The sequence below is a fragment of the Squalius cephalus genome (genome assembly GCF_949319135.1).
Source record: "Squalius cephalus genome assembly, chromosome: 1".
NCBI classification, from domain to species: domain Eukaryota; kingdom Metazoa; phylum Chordata; class Actinopteri; order Cypriniformes; family Leuciscidae; genus Squalius; species Squalius cephalus.
Genome location: NC_137122.1, coordinates 30,749,122 through 30,772,236, shown reverse-complemented (window position 1 = coordinate 30,772,236; position 23,115 = coordinate 30,749,122). Strand labels below are relative to the sequence as shown.

The window sequence follows — 23,115 nt, the reverse complement described above, 5'->3', positions numbered from 1 at the left end:
TCTATATCCCGATTTCATATGTTAGATTGTGCAGCCAGACTGCAAGAATCCAGCTGTGAAAGTCTTTTTAGCTACATGGCGGATCTTGACATTATCTGTGCTAATCAATTTCTGCGGTGTTCAGAGATTTCAATGGAAAAGATATTCACTACGTGATTTAATTCCAAGAAATGTGCCCCCCCCCGGTGAGTGATCCTGTAGTGCGATCTGAGTCATGAGGTGACCTGCAGTGAAACATTCAGGTTCAATAGATGTTGAGTGGACTCAGAGACTGACAGACCAGCGGCAATTACGGGAATATTCTTAAGTACTGGTTTGTCACAAGCTGTTTGGCAGTGACGCACATAGACAGTATTCAATGGTGTGGAGAAGAAAAGCGGTTAAACTGGAGGAAGGCCTTGTATTATTTGCTGGAGTGTTTTTCTTTTAGAGGGAATTCTTAGGAAAGCAGAGGCCAAAATTTGACATAATACTGATATTGCTACAATTTTTATTTCTCCTCATAAATAATCAGCCCCAAATGTACATACCATTTCCATTTACATGGAATCAAACTCTATTATCTGCGGATCTTAAAATGTTTTATTAATATGTGGCTTGGGTGGTCGCACTAGATTTAAGAATTATTTCAGACCTGCAATGCACATGGGCAAAAGGATATTACGCAACACTCCAGGTCTTCTGTTTTGAATAAATTAAAAAAGAATATACATATTTATTTTTAACATTTCAAACTGTTCATTTAAATTTTGTTATTTAACATAAAAAACAAAGGAGGTTTTTGTTGCTGACTTGCTGTTGCAGTGCTCCAATATTGTACAAATGATTCATTAATTGGTGTTATGCTTTGATGATATTTAAATGTGCTGTAAATTACTTTTTTTAATATCACACATACAAAGTTGCTATTAGCTGACATATGTCACAATGTAGCATGTTAATATAAAATTTTCTGTATTGATTTTTTACAGGTGTTACATTGTGCTGTGTTTTAAGGTAGAAGGAAATGTCTGTAAATTTAACAGAAAAATACAATTTTTCATACAGTGTAGACTCTGTAAACAAATGTAACTGACTGTTAATCATTTTGTTGGATGAATTTTGTAATAGCATTAAGAGAAATTAACCCCAATTTTGTTAACCCTATGTGTTGTTAACTTTGATAGTCGTAATAATAATACATAAAAAACGCAAGTCCTGCAAACCATGCACATAGCTTAACTTAAAGTTGAATTTATATATCACTATACGAATTTGCAGGCTATAGTTCACCAAACTTAAAAACAGCATAAAGCGAACACAAAATCTAGTGTTACCACCCCTTAAGTTTACTACTTACTGTAAATACTGAGAATGAGTTTTCTACTTGCGAAATTAGAGAACGTGAAACTGCAGAAAGCTGTGCTACTAGATATGTAAATGTCTTTTTATTTTAGTTAGCCTGCTAATTTTCCAGCTCAATTAGGGTAAGAGTAAATGACGTAGGTCAACAACATTTCAAGTGCACTGAGATAAAGCCACTTGTTTCAGAGCAATTAAAGTTTATGTGACCCACTTTATTCACAACCAGATACAGGGTACTTGGGACTATTTGGATGTAGGTGACAAAACACTAAGTTTTCGAAATTGAATGCAGCCTTTTGCCCTTATGCTAATTGAAATGGTTCACATTATGATGCTAAAAACAAAAGAAACTACTGAATCAGTTTTCAATACCAAAACTACTGGGAATCCAACAATGGCAGTGTTTTGACAATCTTGTTCGGTATCATAATTAACCATTCATTTTTATCATATCTAACATTGAAAGATAATGAATGTCTATCATTAACCCTACAGCACTTCCTTTTTCTACAGTCTACAGTTGCACTAAAAGATTGGGTAGTACAGTATGTGAACACATCAGAGGAAAAATGGCGGAACAGAAAGGAGAAATGTGTATTTCAGAACACTGACAATCAACATTTTCTACTGAATATGACAGCCGTAAACAATAGATTTGTTTAAATTTTATGCATCTTTGTTTTTGAAGAAACACCATGTGCTTGCTGAAAAGCACAAGAGCTCTTAGATAATGAGTTCTTCTTTTGGAAAGGCACAAGCCCAGTGTTTTGTCAGGATATAGCGTGTTGCATTGCTACAGGATGCTTTTGGTGCACACGCTCTGGAAAGTCTCGATAGTTGAGATGAGAAGAACTAGAGACACGATTGTCCTCACATCGACCTTAATCTTCCAGACTGATGTTCTGTGATTATCCGAGGAAGCCTTTGACATTATACGTCCTTGGTAACATTCTGTTATGTACAAGATTCGGAGAAAAACAATGTGTGTTTAGGACTAGAGCGACTTTCTCACAAGCTTTCAAGTTGTTGCGAATCATGACGGTGGCCCCATGTAGAACGTTTGACTGCATTGATTGTTTCGTGTTTGAGCATGTCCTCATCATATTGACGGATGGCCTTGTGACAAACTCATCACTACAAGTCAGATTATCCATTTGCATTGTGACGGAATGGACACAGAAAGAGTTCATTTGAGTAATGTTATACTTTCCCTTTCAAATGAGGCTGAAGTCCAATGCATGCATTTTCGATGCACAACCGCTCAAAGACAAACAGCACACATACAGCCATGCAGATCTCAAGCCAGACCGTTCGGTCAATCCTTCCAGCAGGACGGGCTCCTAATCCACACTTCTTCCTCCGTCAGGCTTCCTTTTGTTATCCTCGCTCCACGCATCCACTCAAGGCCTGGGCTCGATAAACCCGCTGTCGCGGCCCCGTTCACACGGTCACCTCAGTCTTGCTGTTGGTGACAAAGTACGGATGTGGAGGCAGGTAGTGCTGGCTCTGGGCGGACGTCAACTCGTTCACTTGCTCCACGGTGGCGCTGTGCCTCTTGGGGCCGTACGTCTGCCGGCGGCCCAGCGTTTCTGTCCCCTCCCAGCTCTTCAGCATGCCGGGGTTGGCGATGGTGTTCGAGCCAAAAGCCAGCGGGTGGGAACTGTGGACCTTGGTGCTTTTGGACTTGTGTCCGTTCTGCTTTTGGCAGGGCAGCTCTGGGCTGTAAGGGTTGGTGGGCTCCTGCTCCAGACTCACCGAGTGCATGGGAAGAGCGCCTTTCACTGCCAGGTCGGCTAAGTGCCGTCTGTTAGTGTAGAAGTTTTCATTCGCTTTTTCAGCTGGAAAAGAGAGATAGAGAGAGCAAAAGCGAGGAAAATTCAACAACACTTCATTAGTCAGATGCAAAAAAAAAAAAAAAACCTGATTGCTGTTTTACTCCCCACCAGAGAATTACACATTTAATAGATCAAGGGCAATCACTTGTTTTTCCCAATATGAGCCATTTTTCTCAGAAAATACTTGGCCTGATCGTTTCCTTCTACAAACAACAAATAGAACCGGATGTTTTTGTAGAGGTATAGTGACATTCTGCCATTATTTACTCACCTCCATGTCATTCTGAACCTGTTTTTTTTTTTTTTTTTTTTTGAAGAGCTCTTTTTCCTACAACATTTTCAAATAACCAAACATGTACACATACACCCAAAGGTTTGGGATCAGTTTATTTAGGATCCTGACATTTTTTTTTAAATCATTTTGTGTGTATCAATGTACAGTAGTATTGTTTTTTTTGTTTTCTTTTACACTACTGGAATAATTCAGCTCTGCCATCACAGAAATATATACAATTTTTAATATATTGAACTATTTTAAACTGTAATAATATTTCACAATATTAGTTTTAATCAATTTTTTATCAAATAAATGCAGACTTGGTGAGCAGAGGAGACAACATTTGAACAGTATTGTACATTTTGGTTTTATCATCATACAAACCTATCATATGGCAGCAGAAGACGAGAAAATAGAGTATAAGTTTTATGTTTTTGGAATGTCGTGAAGGTGAGTAAATAATGCCAACATATTCAGTTCTTTTTGCACTATTAAAAACTTGGGTTTGTTTACAAAAATAACTTGTAAAATGCAAATAGCTAACAGTGCCTCAAATATTTATAAGAGCAGTTAATGTTCCATTGTGAATGGCAACCAAAATTGTTAGTCTTCAACATGCTAATGCTTTTCTTTTCGCCTAAGGTTTCTATTTGTTACAAGTAAATGTTTTTCTTTGAATGCAAATTAGCCTGGATTGCTTCCATCCTCAAATGGAAACATGCAGCTTTTTACTCTTCCAGAAGATGGTTTGGGGTTTTATTTGTCTGTTGAAACCACTTTTTTTTAAATCTGTAGTTATTGTGCACTTAAAAAAAATCTCACTTTGCCGCTACTGTAAATGTTATTTTTGGACAATAATGATTACAGCCATATCAACACTGACATTAAAACGGCAACCAACAGTTTCCTTAGAAAAAAAGGTGTTATAAATTTTGTTTGCTGCAAACGCAGTATTCAACATTTGAAGTGGATCAAAAAAGTTCATCAAAGTTGTCCTAAGACAAGAACGGGTTTTGTTCAAAATTCATGTATAACTTTGATGAAAGGTTTTGATCCACTTTAAATGTTGACTACTGTATTTTTTTTTAACCAGTGCTAGTCGATCACTGACAGTGTGAATCACAACTTGCTAAAACCAGACCAGACAAACGAGTATAAACGATCCTAGCGTGTCACTAATCATTTCTTTTTCATAAATTCCATGCAATGTCGCTAACGGTGTATCACCTTCCAACTCAGCCAGGCCTTAATTGGGACTGACTACACTCTGCTTGAAATCCACCTCATTTCAGCATGACATTTTAGACTTTTTAAATTAAATATCCTTCAGGTGACCTTTTTAATAGCCTCGACACCCCAAAGAGTCACAACAAACCACAGATCTAAAACCTCATACCAGGAGGCAGAGCGCAAAATAAGCCAGCCGGCCCAGAGAAGTGCTGATCTTTGATGCGACTCTTTCATTAACATCAATGCGCTGAGATTAACGCACATCAGAGGAACTCAGGCACTTCGGCTCTCTGGCTACTCCTCGGCTCGTCGTGTGGCTCGTCTCCTGGGCCTCTCTCGTTATAAACTGTCCTTTTTTTGTTTTCCCAGGGATCGGTCTGCACAGACTGTACTTCAGTGGATTAGCAACTGAGCAGTTTCACCTGTGGCCGAAAGTCTCAGAGAAAGAATGTCATCACACGTCGCTGCTTCTGATGGTTGTTTGTCTACTGTTTGCTAGCTGTCATCTCACGGACGTCTTTTCATAGGCTTTACTCTGATGCCAGACTAACTGATGTGAAAACAAGTGAAGTGACTATATTACTACCCAATGTTACCACTGTAAAACAGTTTTAAACAATTAATTAAATGATAAATTAAGTAATTAAAATGATCACAAACCATATGAGAAGCTTCTAGAACCTTCTGGTTTCTGCTTTTAGAACAAGTTAGCAATGTCACTGGTGCAGTCAGACATTTCTGAAGTATTTCTGATACGTAAGTGACTGGGAAAGAGTAATGAGAGTTTTCAGCTCTCCTGAAATCAAAATCTGAATACAGATTTGCTAAAATAAATAAATAAAAACACTGACCCCCGGTTTCAGAGACAAGACTTAAGCCTAGTCCAGAACTAAAATGCATGTTTGAGCTGTTTTAACTGAAAGCAACTTGCACTGGCATATCTTAAAATATGTCAGTGCCATTGTTTTGTCTCTAAAGGCCCATGCACACTGAGTGCGAAATTCGTGTCCGAAATTTTCGCACGTTAAAAAATAAATACAACCTCACGTTATGTCAATCACACTTGCACACTGCCTCCGAAACTTTCGTCCGTCAAAAAAAAAATTGGATCGGGTTCGATTTTCTGCGTTTTTCGCATCCGTAACAAGCATTTGAATGGTGTTTTGACAGTTTAGAGCCACAGAATGACGGATACGAAAAAACGCATGCGAAAATTTCGGATTCAGTGTGCAAGGACCTTAAAGGAGAACTCCGGTCAATTTTAACATTGAGCTCATTTTTTTGTACATTTGGAGTGCTGTCAATACAGAGAACAACGACAAAAATCGGTGTTGCCTACACCGAGTTATTCTATTTTTAAAATTTGCACCCTGTTGACTTCAATGGGGCAAGTACTAAACCTGCTTTTAGCCTCTTAACATCCTTGATGTGTCATTACAAGTGCACAGAAAACGTGAGTGATTCCTTCAGAGTGATCACGAGTGAATTTGACTGCAGTAGATGTGAAAGATATGAATAAAAATGATGTTATTTAAGCCAGCGCAAATACCTGTGTTTACATCTTGTTTTTCGGTTGAAGTCCAAAGTAGTCGATTGCCGAGTTCACGCACATAGGTTTAGTTACCAATGATCACGCAATGAACTCGGCAATCGACTACTTTGGACTTCAACCGAAAAACAGGATGTAAACACAGGTATTTGCGCTGGCTTAAATAACATAATTTTTATACATATCTTTCACATCTACTGCAGTCAAATTCACTCGTGTTCACTCTGAAGGAATCACTCACATTTTCTGTGCACTTGTAATGACACATCAAGGATGTTAAGAGGCTAAAAGCAGGTTTAGTACTTGCCCCATTGAAGTCAACAGGGTGCAAATTTTAAAAATAGAATAACTCGGTGTAGGCAACACCGATTTTTGTCGTTGTTCTCTGTATTGACAGCACTCCAAATGTACAAAAAAATGAGCTCAATGTTAAAATTGACCGGAGTTCTCCTTTAAGGCATGTTTATAAAAGCTACTTAAATATCCTAATTGAACTAAGGTCTTATCCAGGCTTAATCTAAGCCCTGTTTGTGAAACCAGGCCTTAAACTGCCAGGACATGTTTCAAAATTAACAATTGAGCTGGTTCTTTTGGGTTGGACAATAATAATGGCAAATATATTCAAACTCATATAAACATTCCCGATATTAAAGCCATTTGAGCTTGTAAGTGTTTGCTATATAAAAAAAAAAAAAAAAAGCAAAATACTGTAACAGTAAGTGACCCTAAATATTGACATAGGACAGACATTATGTCAAGACAAGACCCCTACGATCCAGATCTAGACCAATATGAGACCACCTAAAATCCAGCATGCCAGTCCAACAACCAGATCTCAGACCAAGATCACATGATCAAGAACTCTGACTAAAGGTGGCTATATTGAAGACTTTCAAACATTATTTCTTGTATTTTAGAGTAATGCACAACAAGAAAAGAATACCATGTTAAATACTTGATGACTTGCTTACATTTGTAATTCCGAACAATGGTAGATTTATGGAAGCCAGATCTCATATCGATAAAATAGCATTTTTAAAAACTATAGATAACATTCAAGAAAATGAGTGTTTGTTTGTTTGTTTTTTTTCCAGAGGAGAACAGGCTTTGATCAAACCCACATACAGGCAGATTTAAGAATGGCCGTCTTACCCACAGCCTTGAGCGAAGCGTACTTGTTGAGCTCCTTTCCAGGTTGAGATGGCTCATAGGGGTGGGCTACAGGTACCTGTCCAAGCGAAGGGTATTGTGTCATGGCTTGCATCAGAGATGAACCAGACCCCACACTGTTCATTTGGGCACACTCTAAAGCAAAGAGACACACAATAGAAACGAATAACCGATATGAAAGGTAAATAATATTTCCATGATCTATCATCTATCTTTATTTTTATTTTTGAAGGTGATTCAGTGTCAGTCCTGGCTCATCTGGTGCTCTAAATGACATAAAACATGAAGACAGACAGGACTAAAAAACTTTTCACATCTTTGTAGTTTTTCATATTAGAGCAGGAATTGTTAGTTTAGTGATAGAGAAATAGAAACGAATAACAGATATGAGTGGTAAATCACAAAGGATCTCAGTTTTTTCCTAAATATTTTTATTCTAAAATAAAAGGAATCCAGTGGGATCATGCACCCATTTATTTATTTATTTATGTGTGTGTGTGTGTGTGTGTGTGTGTGTGTGTGTGTGTGTGTGTGTGTGTGTGTGTGCGTGTTTCTAGAATGTCTAAAGTGGACTATCAAAATAAAGTGTTACAAAATGAAAAATGAAAAAAAATAAAATAATGTTTTTCATGTTAGAGCAGGAAGTGTTGGTCCAGTGGTAAAGTTTTCATTCAGTGTGCAAGGGGACCTTAAAAACCAGACCAAATATATTACTTATATATTATACTGCAAGTTTTTGGCTGAATTATAATACATTTAAATAATTTAGGTATGTATGCATGTACTATATGTTTGTACACAAACACACAAAACACACAAAAACACTAACACTTTAATGTATTTAGGCAACTGAAAGTGGTGTGCATTTGGAGCCACTCTGCTGAACTGACCAATTTAGACCAACAATGTGAGAGGGTGATTTATTTTATTGTGTTACCTACAATAACCATCCAGCTTAACTATCAAAAACGCCTTCTTTTTTTTTTAGAAGTAGCATTAAAAATCCACTTGAGGGGGCACAAGCATCTGAATGACTATGACTCTTCTGGGCATTACTTATTGTTTGTGTGCGAGCATTACACACATTATTCGGGAAGGCTAAATGCTGCATGAGAATCTGTTGTTCTTCTACACATTAACACCCTCAGAAGTCATTCTCAGTGCCTTTTCTTTTGTTTAAGCTCATAGCAGTTGGGATACCTCCCATCAGAGACCGCTAAATTAACATTTAACAATATCTTAAGCTGCTTGAGGCCTGTTTCATCGACCCATCAACGCAACTTGTGAGTTTTCTCTTTGGTGATTCACTCTATACCCCCAGGAAGCAGATCATTAGTCATGGATTTCTGGAGCTCCAGCCAGGCTCTCCTGGGCTACTAATCGAATCCGTTTGAACTGCTAATGTCAAAACACGTTAATGCCAAAAGCACTGGCAAGCGATGGTCACAATGGAAAATTAATTGTTTGTTTCACAAGTTTTCACACTTGATTACAGCAAAGACTTTCCTATTGAGGGTCGCAGATGGTGCAAATCATAAACGCTTTTCTAGAGATTGCATTAGTAGACATCTGGCCAGCTGAATGGGGGCGCAGGAGCATGGCAAATTGACTGGCCCTTTGCCGGCTGGCATGAGGGGCCAACCAGATGTTGTGGGTATTATCTCTAACCACTCTGATGAGTCGAATGAGACAGAGAAAATACAGCCAAATGCTGGAAAGGAATTAGGAAACAGTAGACTAGCTGTAATGGGCACCATCCGTCCACTTCTTTCATTGCGAACGAGTCTGTTTGTGTCCGTGATGGAAACTGTGCTCTGTGGCATTGTGCCACACTGCAACAGTGCTGTCTGATCTTTTCCCGTTCTTCAGATGTGTTTTAGTTGTTGAACTCTCCTTGATCTGTTGTTGTCTTGGAAACCTCTTTTAAGTCTATTTCTTCTAGCTGGATGGCTGTTCGCTACAAGATTGTACCATCTGTATCACAGGACTTACTGAAGGGCTCTTCTCTTAACACACACTTCAGGCACTAGACTGAAGCCAAATATCAATATATCAAATATCAATGTTGAAAACAGGTGTGCTGCTTCATATTTTTGTACAAACGGAAATATATATTTTTTCAGCATTCCTTGAGGAAATATTTTGTAACGTTTTAAATGTCTTTACTGTCACTTTTGATCAATTTAATGTGTCCTTGAGAAATAAATCTTTATCCTTAATCTTTATTAAAAATCTTAATCCTACTGAGCCCGGACTTTTGAACGGTAGTGTATTTGGCAGAGACTTTCATCCAAAGCAACTCACACAGCATTCAAGATGTGCATTTTATTAGTTGATGACCTTGGCATTGCTAACATGCTCCACTGTTTGAGCTGCCAGGAAAACAACAGTAAAACTAAGCAGAAATCAAGAGCATCCATGTTTGCGTTAGGTTAGATAAGGATAACGACACTACAATTTCTCATTTCAGAGACTTCTGACAATCATCTGGTTTTAGTAATATACATGAAATTAAATATAGGATTCAACCAAAAAATAATTGATGCAGTTTTTTATTACATTTACACTTTAGGTAGACTGAGGGGCCATTCACATGACACCGTTTTCAATACTTTTTTATGTGTTTTGGCCCTTCGTTTACACAACAATGCCGTTTTCGGGGCCTGAAAATGGGTTTCAAAGTGCAAGTTTCTGAAAACGACACCCTTATCATCTCCGTGTAAACTGTAGTGTAACAGTAAGAAATAAGGGTGGACATCATCACAAGTGGTTATAAGAATTACACAAATCAACACAATATAACATTATGTCATCATGAAAAGTGAAAGGTTCCTTACAACAGACTCAAGGATGATACATTTTAAATTTGCCTTTGTGTTCAAAGGATTTTACATTTTCTTAAAGGAAGTAAAAAGGGACTTTATATCAGAGGAGAACATTCTAAAATTGGTTCTGGCTTTGTGAAGATGAAATTTACCCAGAGGACAAAGTAATAGGCTATTACAGTGTTATCAAGATTAACATCCTTAGAATGAAAAAAATTATAGATTATGTAATTTGTGTCTATAGGTATGTGCATTCGGCTCGAGTGCACTGTGGTATAATGTTGTCATCTGTACAAAGAAAAAACTTTTCCATATTAGCACATCGTTTTCGTGTACGTACCCTTATACTGCATTCAAGCTGTACATTTTGTCACTTCAAACATTCCCTTCGAATCAAGCATGATCTTTGATCTTTGAGCTACAGGAACAGCCTAATCATAAAACATTTAACACATATGTCTACCTGTTCAGTTCATAACGCCAATACTAATGATCTTATGAGTTGATTCAGCTATGTTACATAAGAAAGACATTCAAAATGTGCAGTATGGTGGTAGAATTGGGAACACTGGTCTAAATGGATCTAGATCATACACTTTCCAATGATAAATAAAATATTTCTGTGTGGTGAACAAGAAGCAATTGTGAAATGTTACATCATCATCATATGAATCCTATAGGGTATTATTATGGAGTTTTTCAATTTGAGTAAAATAAAATAACTTGATGATACTTGAACGTTTTGCTCTACAATGTAAATTACACACACCCATATCGAAAACGCAATTTTTGAAGCTGTCATTTTAATTTGAACTCTTTCTCCATCAGTGTTTTTTTTTTTTTTTTTTTTTAAAGTTGCCAGTTAGCACCAGCATGTAAAAAAATAATAATTTTCACAAAACATCCTGATTGGATTCAGAACGATGATCAAAATCTAGATGGAGTAGATCGAGTCCATCAACACAAGCTTCACAGTCCTTCACCTCATCCTGGGTAAACATTATACTTCAACAATACTTCTATCACTTCGTTCGACGACTTCTTCACCTGTGTTTTGATCTGGAGATTTCTGTACTCTTTCAAAAGATGTGTAATAGCGCCCCCGTGAAAACATGGCTTTTCAATTTGAAAATGTTGTCAATGGCAGGGAAGCTTTAAATGACGGAAAATACAGTCAATGGCGAAGAAAGAGTTATGTAAGTAAATAGATAAGAACATTTGGGTTCTGAGTTTGTGCAGTTTAGGTTGTAGAACAAAACAGTAAAAAAAAAAAAAAGCTAGCGGGGAAAGAGTTCAAATTAACACAACAGCTTCAAAATTTTAATTTTCGATAAGGGTGTGTGTAATTTACTTTGTAGAGCAAGGTATCGTCAAGTTATGTTTACCACAGACTCTTATTTTACTCATTAAAAAAAAATATATATATATATATAAAATATATATACAGTATATTCTAAAAACCCATAGGAAAATCTCAAGGAAACCAGAGGAGAATTAGTCTTCCAGGTTTTGAAGTCATAACTGCAGCACTATATTAGTATTTTCTTATCAAACAAATACATATTAAATCAGTTAATTAAGTCCCTTAGATATGTTTCAGACACTACAATGGCATTTTGTCTTCATTAAAATCCACCCAGTGTGTTTTTAAGATGTCTACTTAAACTAGATGGACTTGTATTGGTTGAAGTCAATATTTTTTTCCACTAAAGATCAGATAAAAGTTCAAGAATCCGTTATTTTTCTAGAAAAAAAGTTTTATTTTGTGTGGTGATAATTAAGAAACTGAGCAAATCACATCTTTTGATTCATATAATCAATCACCTAGATCATTTGGAAGTTTAGCTCATAAAGGAAATTACTGTAACCATAAATAAAATAAACCCAGACAATTAGAATCAGTTTGACAGTTCTCCAGTCTCCTAAACATGAAGCTCCCATAAATGCATCAGGTAATAAACCAGGTGTGCAGAATATCTAATTAAAATGTGAGGAAATTAATTACACTGTGATCCATAATCTCTTAGGCAGTAAGATTAATTCCATTTCGATAATCGAAAGAGGGGATGGAAATAAGTCATTATGCAGTGGAACTGTAATAAAGACAGGGTTGAGGGTCCATTCGCAGAAAATGAAATGCCTGTCCTGCGGTTCCTGAATGATTATTGAGTGTCTCCCGAATCAATCCTTCAGACGCTGAGCTTAACCTGACGCAACCTGCTTCTTCACACCAAACTCCTGAAATGCTGTTTCTGCAGACTCAGTCTAACTCGATTGTGGCATCCACTAGGTCTGACAGAGCAGCTGTAGGCATGGTGGCAGGTAATGGTTTTTAATATCTGCTGACAGTGACGAATTTTCTTTTTGACAAGGTCATTAGTCAAACAGAGTATGATACTACCTCCTGCTTATTAGTATTGATGCCGAAAGACACGTGTGGCATTATACAAGACACAATGCTGATTTACAATTGATTCACATTATTACCATTAACCCTGAGATGTACGCTTCATATTTGGCCTAGAGCTGGTTGATATGGGCAAGATAGATAGATAGATAGATAGATAGATAGATAAAGACTTGAACATACAGACTGTTTAGCAACACAACACACCAATCTTTTTTTTTCTATAAATATCAATACTGATTTATCACCCAGCCCTAATTAGACCTCATGCCTTTTACAGACAGTCTATGTTTCTTCACATTGGTGTTCCAGTATTGCCAAGCATTGATTAGCAGTGTGTTTATCCAATATACAGCATGTGAGAAGCCTAGAAGAGAGCTGCTAACATCATATATTGACTCTGGTAAATTAATATGTCCCTCCTGTGTATAAATCACATATTTAACCAGCTTGAAAAAAGCACCGGAAGGTGGAAAGGAGATGATTCCTATTATTTGTGGCCCACAAACCATCCTATCTTTCAGATAATTGGATTGGCTCACTGCTTATACAGTACAATCACACCCTATGAGAAGACGCACCAGAAACGACATGGGAATAACTAGCCTCTGATTCCTCATCTGTAGAGAGCTTTAATTTCTTTGGCCTTCTTTGTAGCGTTGCCATGCAACCTCAAATCCAGTAATGAGTAGGCTTGATTTAGGATGCAGTAAGGACAGCGGTTCATCTTTCACAATTGTCTGGTCCCTCATTTGGGTGGATACAGTAGAAAGTAAATCTTTTGTGGAGGACAATCATTCCATGAAAAGATGATAAAACTCACACACTGCACAAAATCTTAATCCGTATTCCTGTCTTGTGTTTTTAAGGAAAAAATATATAAACATCCTTAAGTCTTTAACGCCCTCTGGAGTTTTCTAGAAAAGTAGTCAGCATTTTCGATCATATTTACAAAACTTTCATGGCCTGTAGAATTTTATTCTAGCTTTTTCTTTTAAATAATATACTATTTCGAAGTGGAAAAATATGAACTTTAATTATTGGCTTTACATCATCAAGTCAGCTTTCACTTTAGCGTGAGGCCCTGTGCGGTCACACACTTGGCACAGCCTGCGACGGTACTGCCAGTAGCATAGCATTATTTAGCTCCTTAGCCTGAGCTAACTTGATCACGTCAAGCTAGGCGGGCGTGGTTTCAGCATCCAGGCACCTCAGCTCCACCCACACCCTGCCTCTTTGCCCATTTTCGTTTATCCGGGAGTGACGCACATGCTGCCAAGATGGCGACGGCTCCACCCACTTTAGCCTTCAAAAATGCTCTTCATAAACCTACGGGTGACGTCACGGACACTATCCATATTTTTTTACATTCTATGGGATTGCTAGAAAAACTCGTCAATAGAGGAGAAATCGCATATACTTCCCTACTATATAGTAGGTGAAAAACGGTACGTGACAAAAGTAGTATGTCCGAATTCACAGCACTCATAAAAGAGTAGGCAAAAAGTAACCGGATAACCTACTACTTTCGGCGAGATTCTGAAGTGTGCAGATGATGGACGCGTTAATATCCCATGAGGCTTTATGGATTTATAGAGGATTTATGAATGGCAGTGAAGTGACACAACTGACGCTGGTAGGTCACATGATAATTATAACATGATGAATTTAGTACGTCCAGATTACATTCCTACTACACACATATCGAACACATATACATAATATATATATATATATAAGAAAGTCAGTAAGTTATGTTGTGGCTTAGGTGTTTGTCTCAAAAATAAGTTTTTAAGCATCCATGACCAAAGATATCAATTGCCATGGAGTTCAATGGGAATGCTAACATATTGCTCTCTCCAGGTAATACAGACCTCCTTGGCTGGTCAGGAGCTACAGTAAATAGCAAACAAAGCTTATTGTATTTGGCAAAAAAATTGATTTTCAAGTGACAAAACTATAAATGCTGGACTGACAGAAATTGCTATAATTTGTGAGCGTTTCAGAGAGAGAGAGAGAGGGAGAAAAAGCGAGTGGCCGTTTATCTGGGAGGAGATGTCAGCTATGCGTGAGATGTCACCCAGCTTTGGGTTCTCATCGTTTCGCTCTGCCAAGAAGTCTGATTGGAATTTAGCCCATTTTTGAAGAGAGCACTTAATGAATATGCCAGTTTTAGTTATGTTACATGCACAGTTCTATTCCCTCCTGGACTGTGATTCAGAAGCCTTATCTAACATAGCTAATAAATGACTGAGGTCAGCTTTTTGGGGGGGTATGGGCAGGTGGGAGGGGGGGGGGGGGGTGCATGAGACATTTTCGTCAATACGTAATGGAAAAACATGCTTCGGTGCATATTGCAATAAGAGAAACATTGGTCCAAGGAGATATGTTAGTAAGACCTGTGCTGAATTTTTCACGAAGAAAACAATAATCAATATACCTGCATTTCTCTAATAAATAATACATCTAATATTACCAAAAACATCTTTAGATCACAGGTTTTTGGACATAAATAGGCACTTAAATTATTCTACATTGCAACTGCACACACACGTTCTGCATACTTTGAATTTATGGCATATTTTAATTCCTCCTTTAATTTTGCATCTGGGATGTACTTAAAGTACATCACACAGCACAAACAGGAGGGTTTTTTTTAAGTTCAAAAGAATAAAAAAAAACAAAACAAAAAAAAAACATCCAAATCCAGTATTTGTGGTCTCAAGTTTTAGTTTGAAGGAGCCCACTTAATGCTGTATCTCAATGATAAAAAGAGATAATGAATACAGAAATTGGGCTAATTACAGCCTTATTTCCCACTGGTCAAAACCAGATATCAGTGCCAAGCTAATTACATTAGAGAGGGGCATGAAAGTACATGTTGTGTCTGATAAAAAACAGTCTTAACTAAATAGGATGAAGAGACACATTTGACATATCGGAAATATCCTCTGTAGCTGTAAGACACCAATAATTGAGATTCTTAGCTCATATCTTTCTAATGGAGACGTCAACAAAATGTTATCAATAATAAGGTTGGCCGAGTGCAATGTCCTTTTTGAAACCTCTAGTGCCTATTAATTGCAATGTCATTAAAAAGGGAAAAATGATCCTTTATAGGGTTTGTAAGGGTGAGTTAATGATATCTGAATTTTAATTTTTTAGTCAACTATCCCTTTAAATTAGAAGGACACAAAAAGACCTGCTCAAATGAGTCAAAGTGAGTCAAAAACAGACACAGATAGTTTGCAAGGCCTCATTAAAAATGCAATAGAGTATTTTGGGATCTAAACACAATAGTGACTTGGGAAGGGCACAGACATTGTCACACAAAGAAAACTTTGGAACCGATCTGAAAGCTGGAACGGAAATAATGGATTTATCATCTTTCCACTACATTCGCCTTTCACATGAAAGGATGTGGATATCTTGCTATGGTATGTGTATGTATGGAACATTTGAAAGGCTGGCTGGTGTCTGTCTGTGGTCCTTCTAATTTCAGGTGTGTTATGACCTTCAGCATCTCCTGTTACTGATGACGGGCTAACTGTCAAATGTCTGCCTTAAAATAAACCCACATTTTTTTTCCAGAGCAGAAACATTTTTACTGGCAGAATCAGCTTAATCAGTATTTATGACTTGTTTTTCTGTAAAAATACGTACATCTTTAAAAATAATAATAATTTTACGTATTAGCCTAACAACAGTTGTTAAATTTATCTTAAGCATGTTTCGATATTTTTACTGGAAAACCTGACAAAAATGCTACAAAAAAAAATAAAAATAAAAATACTAAACACCCAAAAATTAAAATACTGTCATTTGCAACCAAACACTTTTGGTAACTACTGACTTCCATTGTATGGATAAATAAAAATATGTTTTTTCATGTTCCACAGAAAAAAAAGAAATCATACAGGTTTGTAATGACATAAGGGGGAGTAAACAATAAAACCAATTTGAAGTTATTTAAAAATTTTGTCAGTTTTATTTAACCCTGTAACACGTTTTAGAGCAGAAACATTTTACTGGCAGCATCAACTTAATATTTTATTTGCTGTAAAAGAAAAAATATTGTAACAATTTTTTTCCCTTTTTTGTTTTTACTTTAAAGGAGAACTCCGGTCAATTTTAACATTGAGGTCATTTTTTTGTACATTTGGAGTGCTGTCAATACAGAGAACAACGACAAAAATCGGTGTTGCCTACACCGTGTTATCCTCTTTTTAAAATGTGCACCCTGTTGACTTAAATGGGGCAAGTTTTAAACCTGCTTTTAGCCTCTTAACATCCTTGATGTGTCATTACAAGTGCACAGCCATTGTGAGTGATTCCTTCAGAGTGAACGCGATGAATCTGACTGCAGTAGATGTGAAAGATCAGTCAACAATCGACTACTATGGACTTCGACCGAAAACAGGAAATAAATACAGGTATGTGCGCTGGCTAAATAAATATCATTTTTATTCATATCTTTCACATCTACTGCAGTCAGATTCACCCGCGTTCACTCTGAAGGAATCACTCACATGGCTGTGCACTTGTAATGACACATCAAGGATGTTAAGAGGCTAAAAGCAGGTTTAAAGCTTGCCCCATTGAAGTCAACAGGGTGCAAATTTTAAAAAGAGGATAACTCGGTGTAGGCAACACTGATTTTTGTCGTTGTTCTCTGTACTGACAGCACTCCAAATGTACAAAAAAATGAGCTCAATGTTAAAATTGACCGGAGTTCTCCTTTAAGCATACATCTAACAAAGATAGAAAGATTGTTTCAAAATTATTATTGTTATTTATTTATTTATTTTTTTTGCCAATTAACAATTTCATTCTCTGACATACACTCTCTTAAAGTCCCCCTGTAGTCAATATTTTAACCCCCAAAACTAATCTTTGATCACAAAAATTATTCATGCCTTAAAATAGCTTAAATGTAACTCTACACCCTTGCATCTTTTAGTATACGAAGTTCTATAAATATGCAAATTAGCCCCGTCTCCACTCACTCACACCAGCTCAGAGATCCACTCGTTGACGATCACGCATTGACCAGGGGTGTGTTTCCCAAAACCATAGTTGCTAACTAAGTTAGCAACTTTGTTGGTTGCAATGCAATTTCCCATTGCCAACCAACTAAGTTGCTAACAGGTTAGCAACTATGGTTTTGGGAAACGCACCCCTGATTGATTACAAGGTAGTTTGTGACGTCAGAAACACCAGCGATTTCAAAACGTGTTTTTGAAACTGTCTTTGGTTCACTGCAGTTTTATGGAGAAAATACTCAGCAATGGTGTTGACTTATGAATTTACACATGGTTTGTCTTAAAGCATATTAAACACACCACATAGACATATAAAACACATTAAAAGCTTGATTTTCACCACAGGGGGGCTTTAAGAAAAGTTTTTAATATCTAATAAAGTTTTTATCTTAAGTAAATTGATCTTGTTAGGCTGGGGAAACAAGACATAAATGTTGATTAAGAACGTGATTTCTGCGGTGTGCAAGCCTTTACTTTCGAAATGACAAAAACATGATTGGAAAAAAATCCACAAAAGCCTGTGTAAAAGCTTTTTCTGGGTGCTGAACAGTGGAAATGCGGTTCAATCTTCACCACCACTATATCATAATGAAGGCTTTGTGCACCTACACTGTGTTGTTAGGTCTTTCTTAAATTCCCAGAAGCCCTTTCTGTCATGCATGAATACCCTTTCCATTCCTTGTTTGGTATTTTTTAAAAGCTTATCATGTGATTCAACAACATAATGCCAGAAGAAAACAAGACAAGCTCTGACTTTGATTTTTTCCTGATCTGCCATTACATGACTCATTACGCACTCAACACAACTCCACACGTGGGCAGCCATCTTAAATTTGGAAACCCACGTCTGCATATTCATCTCTCCCCAGGAAATTTGGATGTTGTGCTGTCAGTGGCCCATTGGTTTAGGATAAGTATGTCACATATGGGCACGGACCCCAATATGCCTCAAAGTCTCAAACATGGATGTGGACTGCACTCATCCCAGCACATAATCTGACATTTGATAAAATGAAAAAGGACCCAATGTCTTATTTTGTTTTTCAGATACTTGAGAAAAACATTAGATGACACTATTTCCTAAAGCTTTAAAGGTTCTCTGCTTTGGGTCTGACAGGCTGACGAGACCTCAAACTCTAGCCTTACAAGCCTCAAGTTGTTTTTTATTTCCCTGGTTTTTATCGCCAGTGTTGTGCTCTGTTCAGTCAGAGCAAGAAATGCCAGTAAACAGGGTAAATAATAGAGTATTCGGTAAATATAAATAAGACTGTGAGCATATCTTCTGCAACTCTTTGGTAAGCTTGCCTTGTGGCGGCCTTGGCATACATGTTTCATTTTCTGGCACTCCTTGAACTTTTAGCCTGCCTTTTGTCTTGGTGTATTCCAGCAGAACAATGTGTCCACCACAGAGAGCTCCTTCAACTCAACTCAACTCAACTCAACTCAACTCAACTCAACTCAACTCAACTCAACTCAACTCAACTCAACTCAACTCAACTCAACTCAACTTAAACTCTTGGTTTCACTTTATTTCATGGCCCCTTTAACACATTCAGTTGACTATAAGTAATGTTGCACATACATGTCAACAAACTCTCATTAGAGTGTTAGGATAGTATTAGTAGACTGGTAAGGTTAGGTTTAGAATAAGTTGACATGAAGTTGCAAAGTTACTTATAGTCAGTAGAATGTCGGTTGGGGGACCATCACAATAAGAGTTAGCAGATATTAAGCAGACAGTCTACTAATACTCTGATGATTGCTTTTGACATGTAGTTACAAAGTTACTTATAGTAAACAGAATGTTCAAAAGGGACCATCAAAATAAAATGTTTCCAAACTCTTAACTAAGCTTAGCTTAGCTTAACTTCAACTTTTAGCTTGTCTTTGAACTTAACTTTCTGCCATGGCTTAGAAGACTTAGAGGTTGATATTGTGTCGATCAACAATATTTTAAAGTCTCAGGCCACAATTATTGAAAACGACCAGCATTTCTTGAATTACGTTGCAAACAAATTACATTTTCCAAAATTCATGCCTGCCTGTACCACATCATTAGTATGGCACTGCCTCATGTGGTTATTATCCATAAATATTCAATATCCCCACATCCTCAAATTCAATAAATATTAATGGACAGAGATCGGCACCGCATTACCCATTACCCACCTTCAAATATTCCCAAAGTTATTAGTACTACTGTTTGCTCCTCTGCGGAAAATGGCTTCACATTGTACCGATGCAGCCTTGAGAGACAGACAGGCTGGGATTGGAAAAAAATGGATAACAGCAGAAACATGTTTTTTTATTTTCAATGCGCCACGCCACAGTGACCAGAGGGCATAACATGGGAATACAAAATGTGAGACATAGTATGCTACATAAAACTAATGGAGCAATAAAAAAACCTTGAAAATGCTAAAAACAACTGCCTTGTAGATTTAGATAAGAGTTTACAGTTTATTTGTTTACAGATGCTATTTGGTTTGATGTTTTGCACCACACTGCGTTTTCAAGTGTGGCTTGAGTGTTCAAATAATTTTGGGTTCACATCATTGAAGTGCCATTAAATGTTGTTTCACTTAATGGTGAGCTCACAGTTTAACAATAATATATTTTTTCATTGATGAAGATAAAATGCATAACACATTTGTAAATCTAGTGTTGTTTTTGGAGAAAAGGCCATTTAAGGTCACTTTTGTGCGCTAATTATAACTTAAAATTTTGCGGACGAAATCCAGTAATTCCCATAGGAGTTCACGAATTTGGGAATTTCGGGAGCTCAAAAGATTTCCCACGCAGATTGGGTTCAAATTGGTCACAGATTCACCACGTTGACCAGTTACTTCTGTCAGAGCTTTATACATTGCTACACTGTTTACAGTAGACAATGGACCATTTTGGCTGCAAAATTCCATTTTGTGACTGCACCTTTACACCATTGCCATCTCCACAATGGCTGTTCACATTTATAGTTCTGCGTCGTATACAGCCAATCCACTAGGTGGCGGTGGCGACTACAGAAGTGTAAGACAGCTAAATGACAATATGAACACAATTCTTAATGAATTCCCTATAGTATTTTTGTGTTTCTTTCACACTGGGTAAATTTGTACTCACTATAATAAATTTGACGCAGTAAATAAACACTAACTACATGCAACCTGAAGACTGAAAATAAGCTCAAAATCAGCATACATTAATAAACTCCTCAGTTTGTCTGTTCTGAATGCTCTCTAAATGCTAAACATAGTTATAACCTGATTTTTTTTTTTCTCTCAGTAAACGCTTCAAACACTCAGTCCAAAAACTCTGGAAGATGAAATGCCCTCTGGACTAAATTCTGCCACTGAAGAATGTAGACCAATAAAAAAAAAAAGTGAAGTGGACCCATTTCTTACAGCGGTGCCATAAAATCCAGATTGGACTGACCCATTTCAGGAGTTGTACATCACCACTGGGCTTACATTTTGACTGAGAGGAAGTGGTCTGATATCCACTCAATGACATGGTTTTTAAGTTGAGAGGAAATTCTTCTCCCCTGCTTGACCACCTGCGGTAAAAAGAGGCCATGCTACCGTAAGTGCTCCAGTTGCTGTGGGAGGCTTGTGCCATGGACAAATGATAGGAGCAGGAACACACAGTCACCTGTCAGTCGTCCAGTACGGCAGGGGGATGGCATGTTGACACCGTGGCAGAAATGCTTAAATAAAAACACGGACAGACCATAACAGACAAAGATATCTTGTTGTTTTGCTTTATTTTACATTACCTTCCTTTAATTGTTTGGAGTCAGTGTAATGGTTGTGAAATAGGCTTTTTGAAATGACATTCTTTGAAATGCCATTTCTCAAGATACTATTTTTTCTAATGATGCTGTCTTGTTTACAGACAAAGTTTGCATTGATTTGGACTTTGAATGCCCTCCCATCATTATAACTGTGCTGTTCTTCAAACACAAAGTGAAGAATGATTTTCATGTCGTTTATGACGGCTCTGCACTTGCATAACAATAACAGCTCTTGTAGGGTGCCATTATGCTTCCAGAATACATTTGGACGAATACTGGAAAATGTACACAGCAATAATCCATATTTGGAAAGCAAAGCAAAAATCAAAAAAAAAAAAAAATGCCTACAATTAGCCCACTGAGCTGTTCAATAGGTGATTATTCACTTTTTTAGTTACGCTTGAAATATAAAAAGCATTTTAAGAAGAAATATAAGAAACATAATTAATCTGCACTGGCACAGAATATTGTGTGTATAGTCTTATTGAGCTATGGGAAATTATTAAGAATTATTGATTCAACTTTTTGTCTTCCATTCGTTCCTGGTTTACTTACTTTTTTCCTTTACAAATTCTGCATCATATGGAAGAAGATGGCAAAATAACCTGCACTACACAAATGAAGGATATTATACTGTATTAATTAACTATGCTATAATTGCACACAATGTGCGATTTATCAAGATAATGAATTAATAAAATGTGGTAACAATCTTTTTGTTTTTGTTTTCTGTTCCATGTGCAGCACTCTGTATATAGTTGTATATTCCAGTATAATAATCTGCAATAAATAAGTTGTGGGAACAAATACTTAATTCATGGCTACGATACCTATATTTTCCTCCGCATGTCGTGAGTTGCTCTGTACCAAACAAACCCATAGTATAAGACTGAAATGATCTTGTTAGAAATAGCGGTTTCTAACCAACCGCTCTTTGGCTCAGAAGGATATGCAGAGCTGTAGGTGCTACACATCGTCCATTATTTCAAAGTCAAGTTTCCGAATACAGAATAGGAAATGGTCTCATGTAAATTTTTTGGGATTCTGACGGATTTTAGAATGAGTAATTTTTGCGTCTTTCAAACAGATTTTTAAAAGATCAAATTGGATTCCCACTGACGTGACCTCTTTAACATGGAGTGGGCAACTGCTCCTCTACAATCATCTACGGCCGTTTTCAGCTCAAGCCGTGGGAGTGTATGACTGATGGTGGGATGTATGAAGGTCTGAAGCAATCCACCTCCTATTGTGACACAGCTCTCAAAGAGCCAATTTGGGCCCGATGAAAAAGCAGCCTTTCTCAGCTCTCATCTTTTCAACAGTTGCTTTAGCAGTGTGAGCTCCATGCTCCCTCTGACGAGCCAGACGGGCGATTTATGTCACAGCTCCAATCGGGGATTATTTATATGTTTTGCTTGTTTTTGATGGTGTGCAGGTTTTTTTTTCTAATTATAATGTGTTAACTTAGAGCCTATGCGATCTGAGAAGTCCACACCATTGCTTGCCAGTCATCGCAGCCTTCCTCGGATGCCGCTGATTTACATAGCCACCTACTTGTCAGCACGTCGACTGGCAGGAAATGAACTGATAATTATTCTTGGGGGGGGGGGGGGGAGGGGCATTAGAGGGAAGAGGGAACTCTGTTT

At 37.3% G+C, this 23,115-nt stretch overlaps 1 protein-coding gene across 1 annotated transcript in view; it reads right to left on the bottom strand.

Annotated features, from left to right (window-relative positions):
* Window positions 1–1,246: 1,246 nt before the first annotated feature.
* Window positions 1,247–23,115, bottom strand: part of shisa9b (shisa family member 9b) — a 35,505-nt gene continuing 13,636 nt past the window's right edge. The window contains 2 exon segments of the mRNA XM_079865978.1: window positions 1,247–3,182; window positions 7,388–7,540. Of these exon segments, the coding sequence (XP_079722104.1) occupies window positions 2,785–3,182; window positions 7,388–7,540 (551 nt within the window). The 3' untranslated portion in view covers window positions 1,247–2,784.